We start from the raw sequence: 3,466 nt of genomic DNA, 5'->3' as shown, positions 1-3,466 counted from the left end.
GATTTATTAATGACAAAATAAATATTAATTTTTAAGAGAAATAATAGACCGTTATTAAAATTTATTATTTTTTATCATCACTTTTAGTTATTAATCCAATTTCTTTTAATTTAATAATTCAACAACATATTTTAGCATAAAAATATTGATAATTAATTGATGACTAAAAATAAATTTAAATGACTTTCTAATATTCTTTATGCAGTAATCTTAATTCAAGCATTTTGTTCAAACTACTTAAAATGTTTAAGTATTTCAACTGGAGTTTCAGTTATTTTCCTCCCTTAAAATATTTGAAACATTTTTTATAGATGATGTTCTTCATCGTTGATGCAAAAAGTACTTGTTCTTGTGCATCCTCACCCTAAAATTTGATTAAAATTCAAGTAACAATTCCATTATTGGTAGAAACTTCAAAATCAAATTGACGGTTGTTAGTAATGTTATTTCATGCTATTAATTCAATCGTCGTACAGTTATACAGTTACTTATTTATTGTCTTTTCGAAGAATTATTTTTAATATTTTTATTCATATGATTACAAGTTTGAGATCGATCATTTGAAAATTAATTAAAAATAATAAATGATTCAAAAAATGTATAACAATATTTCATAAGTTATCGATCATTATATTTAAAATGCATAGACTAAATAAATTTGAATTAAATAAGTTAAGAAAAATATTAAAATATCATGTATAACAGAATTAAGATGAACATATTTACAAATCTTATTTATAAATGAGTTATTTCAAATGTCGTTGAAATTTATTTCTTTTCCTACAACGTGAATTGAAATCTAATATAAAAATTTCTATTGAAAAAACACAGTTGATCAATGATCATCTGCCATCTCCGTGTCCAATACTAATGAGTAAAGAATATCCACTCTTTTTTGTAAAAGTATTTTTTATTTTTCTCATGTCTATATTCAATATTTTAAACCATCTTTAACTTTAATTTTTAGGGTACCCACTCACATAAAAATAGTTAAAACAACTTTTTGTTAAGTTGTTTGTTTAGCCATATTTAAAAATATATTCTAAGAAACATAAATTAATAATAAAAATATAAATTATAAATAAGATTGAAATGTCAAAAATCTAATATATAATAATCTATTCAATAGACAAAATCAAATATTTTTATATAAAGACATTTTGAGCATTTTTCCCTGAGTGTCTACCCAATTTTTATTATACTTTTTCTACTGTATCATATATTATCCTTTTCATCTGACCCTTCTCTATACCTATTCTTTTTGTCACCTCACCAGTATTACTGTCCTCTTCTCTTTCATTGTATGTATCTTTTAAAATTATATTTTATTATATTATATTACTTTTATTTTTTGTGTTATTTTTCTTTAGGAATTTAAAAAAAATTCTATTAGTATTCAGTATTCACATAGATTCAGTATTCAATAAAGACGCGTGATGGGATAAAAACTAAAATGGCTTCTATTTTTGCTGCGTAACCCCGTCTGCTGCTTCTATTTTTTCTTAAAAGAAATTGTGAAACTAAAATATTTTATTCTTCTGCAATTATTAGCATGTTATCCATAAATTAAAAATAAAGAAAAAAAAATAAAAACAAGAAAATCTCTTTAATTCTTGACCTTTCTTTTAAATATATCCAACCTTTTATGACTATATGTATTTTCACATTTTTTTTCCTTTTTTAATATTCCAACTTTGACTACTAAGACTTTGGTGTTTGTTTATTTTCTTTTAATGGATTATATTTGATAACATAGAGTGCTCTTAATTATTCTATTCTTCATATCATCACATAAAAAATCATTAATTTAGCACATTATATTATCAAATTTCTGGAATAAGATTAGTAGTACCTTTAATCATAAAAAAAATGAATTGCAATACCAAATAAATAACATATTCATTTTCATATTAATTAATTTTAAAATCTAAAATCAGTAGACGTTGTATGTAAATAAAGAGCTTGATATATACATATAAAAAATGCATCTTTTGCTTAATAAAAAACACATAAAAAGATGCATCTTTTACATAGTCTGTACTATTTTAAACAAAGCACTTGAACAAATAATAGCACTAGCACACAACTGCAACAAACACATTATTATTGAATAACAAAGAACAATCATGGCTAGAACACTGAACTGTAGAAGAGTTCTACATTAAATTGATATATCTCTTTTTTTTTTTTTGAAAAAAGAAACTTATTAATACAACCAGGCAGAGTAAACAGAAAAGATACAAAATGGATTAATACCACATCATTATTCAACAACCAAATTGATTAACACCACATCATTATTAAATTGATATATCTTCCGCATTACCATCAACAACCAAATGGATTAACACCACATCATTATTCATATCTCAAATTGATATATCTCTTCAATGGGATAAAATTTTCAATCCAAATGATTTGTTGAACCATGCCTTAAAGCCACTACCACCATTGCTTTTCTGAGATATCAGCTCTGTGTTTGGTTCTGGCTTTGATGAACACACTTGCTTCTTGCACAGCACAAAGTTCCTCACCCCATAAGATCCTATGGCTTCCAATGGATTCAGAGCTGTCAAAGCAGTTTCCATAAAAACCAATAAAAATAACCAGTCAACTTCAAAAATCTCATGAACCAAACTTTATGTTATTATAATATTGGACTCTTCTAAAATCACATCTTGTTACTCCCTAACACTAAATGTATCTCTATTCATATGATATAGAGAATTTCTATGGCTTAAAAATTTAGAGTTTGATACAAAAAAAATTCATGGAAACCTAAAAAGGTGTTCTTGAGTAAGAGTGATACCATCAAAGTATGCATTATAAAGGAGGAAGTCGGTGGGATCAAAACCAAGAAGAGGAAGCCTGCCTTCACGAGCATAGGACTTGAGAGCGGTTTCAATGATCGCAGAAACAGTGTCCTTTTCATTCACCACAAACCTTATTGGCCCTGCGCTCCCAAGTACGTTGATACTCACCAACAACCTGTTACACTGCTGCTTCTTCTGATCCTCGTGGCTTCCCTTGCTCTTGTTCTTCTGCATCACCATCTTCTCAAAAGCACTCTTCTTCATCATAAACCCTTATTCTTAAATTCTTTAACAATAAGGATTGTATGATATAAATGGTTAGTTCAAGGATCAAGGCCTACGCAGCGGTAGCACCAAACAGTTTTGTAGGAACAAAAGGAAGTGGTTGCCGTTCCAAACTCCAGCAACCTTCGAGAAGAAGAAGAAGAGCATCTAAGAACCAGCATGCAACGCAAGGTTTTTAGTATAGAGTGACCTTGGAAGAATGCTATGAAAATTCAAATGTTAACTTTAGGAGACGATTTTAGATCGTTCACTATATATGCAAAGATTTATTCTCCGTCCTATTTTACTGTTGTACTCTTTTTTTTTTTCGATTAATAATGAGTATCATCAATCAATTTATATTAACACTTAACACAAATTAACATAGG

General features: G+C 27.3%; 1 protein-coding gene across 1 annotated transcript; it reads right to left on the bottom strand.

The window, feature by feature from the left end:
* On the bottom strand, nt 2,116–3,394 carry LOC107634689 (uncharacterized protein At4g22758-like). The gene is made up of 2 exons (XM_016338116.2): nt 2,810–3,394; nt 2,116–2,569 (listed from the first exon to the last, which is right to left on the bottom strand). Exons 1-2 carry the CDS (start codon nt 3,078–3,080, stop codon nt 2,388–2,390), a joined length of 453 nt encoding a protein of 150 aa, XP_016193602.1. The 5' UTR covers nt 3,081–3,394; the 3' UTR covers nt 2,116–2,387.

This window comes from Arachis ipaensis, chromosome B03, assembly GCF_000816755.2.
Source record: "Arachis ipaensis cultivar K30076 chromosome B03, Araip1.1, whole genome shotgun sequence".
Classification (NCBI taxonomy): domain Eukaryota; kingdom Viridiplantae; phylum Streptophyta; class Magnoliopsida; order Fabales; family Fabaceae; genus Arachis; species Arachis ipaensis.
The sequence above is the reverse complement of the archived record's forward strand: the minus strand, read 5'-3'. Positions and strand labels throughout refer to the sequence as shown.

Coding starts and splice junctions, on each gene's coding strand:
- LOC107634689 (XM_016338116.2), bottom strand. CDS start 3,080: ATGATGAAGAAGAGTGCTTTTGAGAAGATGGTGATGCAGAAGAACAAG. Junction 2,570..2,809: donor TTATAATGCATACTTTGATG/GTATCACTCTTA, acceptor CTGCTTTGACAG/CTCTGAATCCATTGGAAGCC.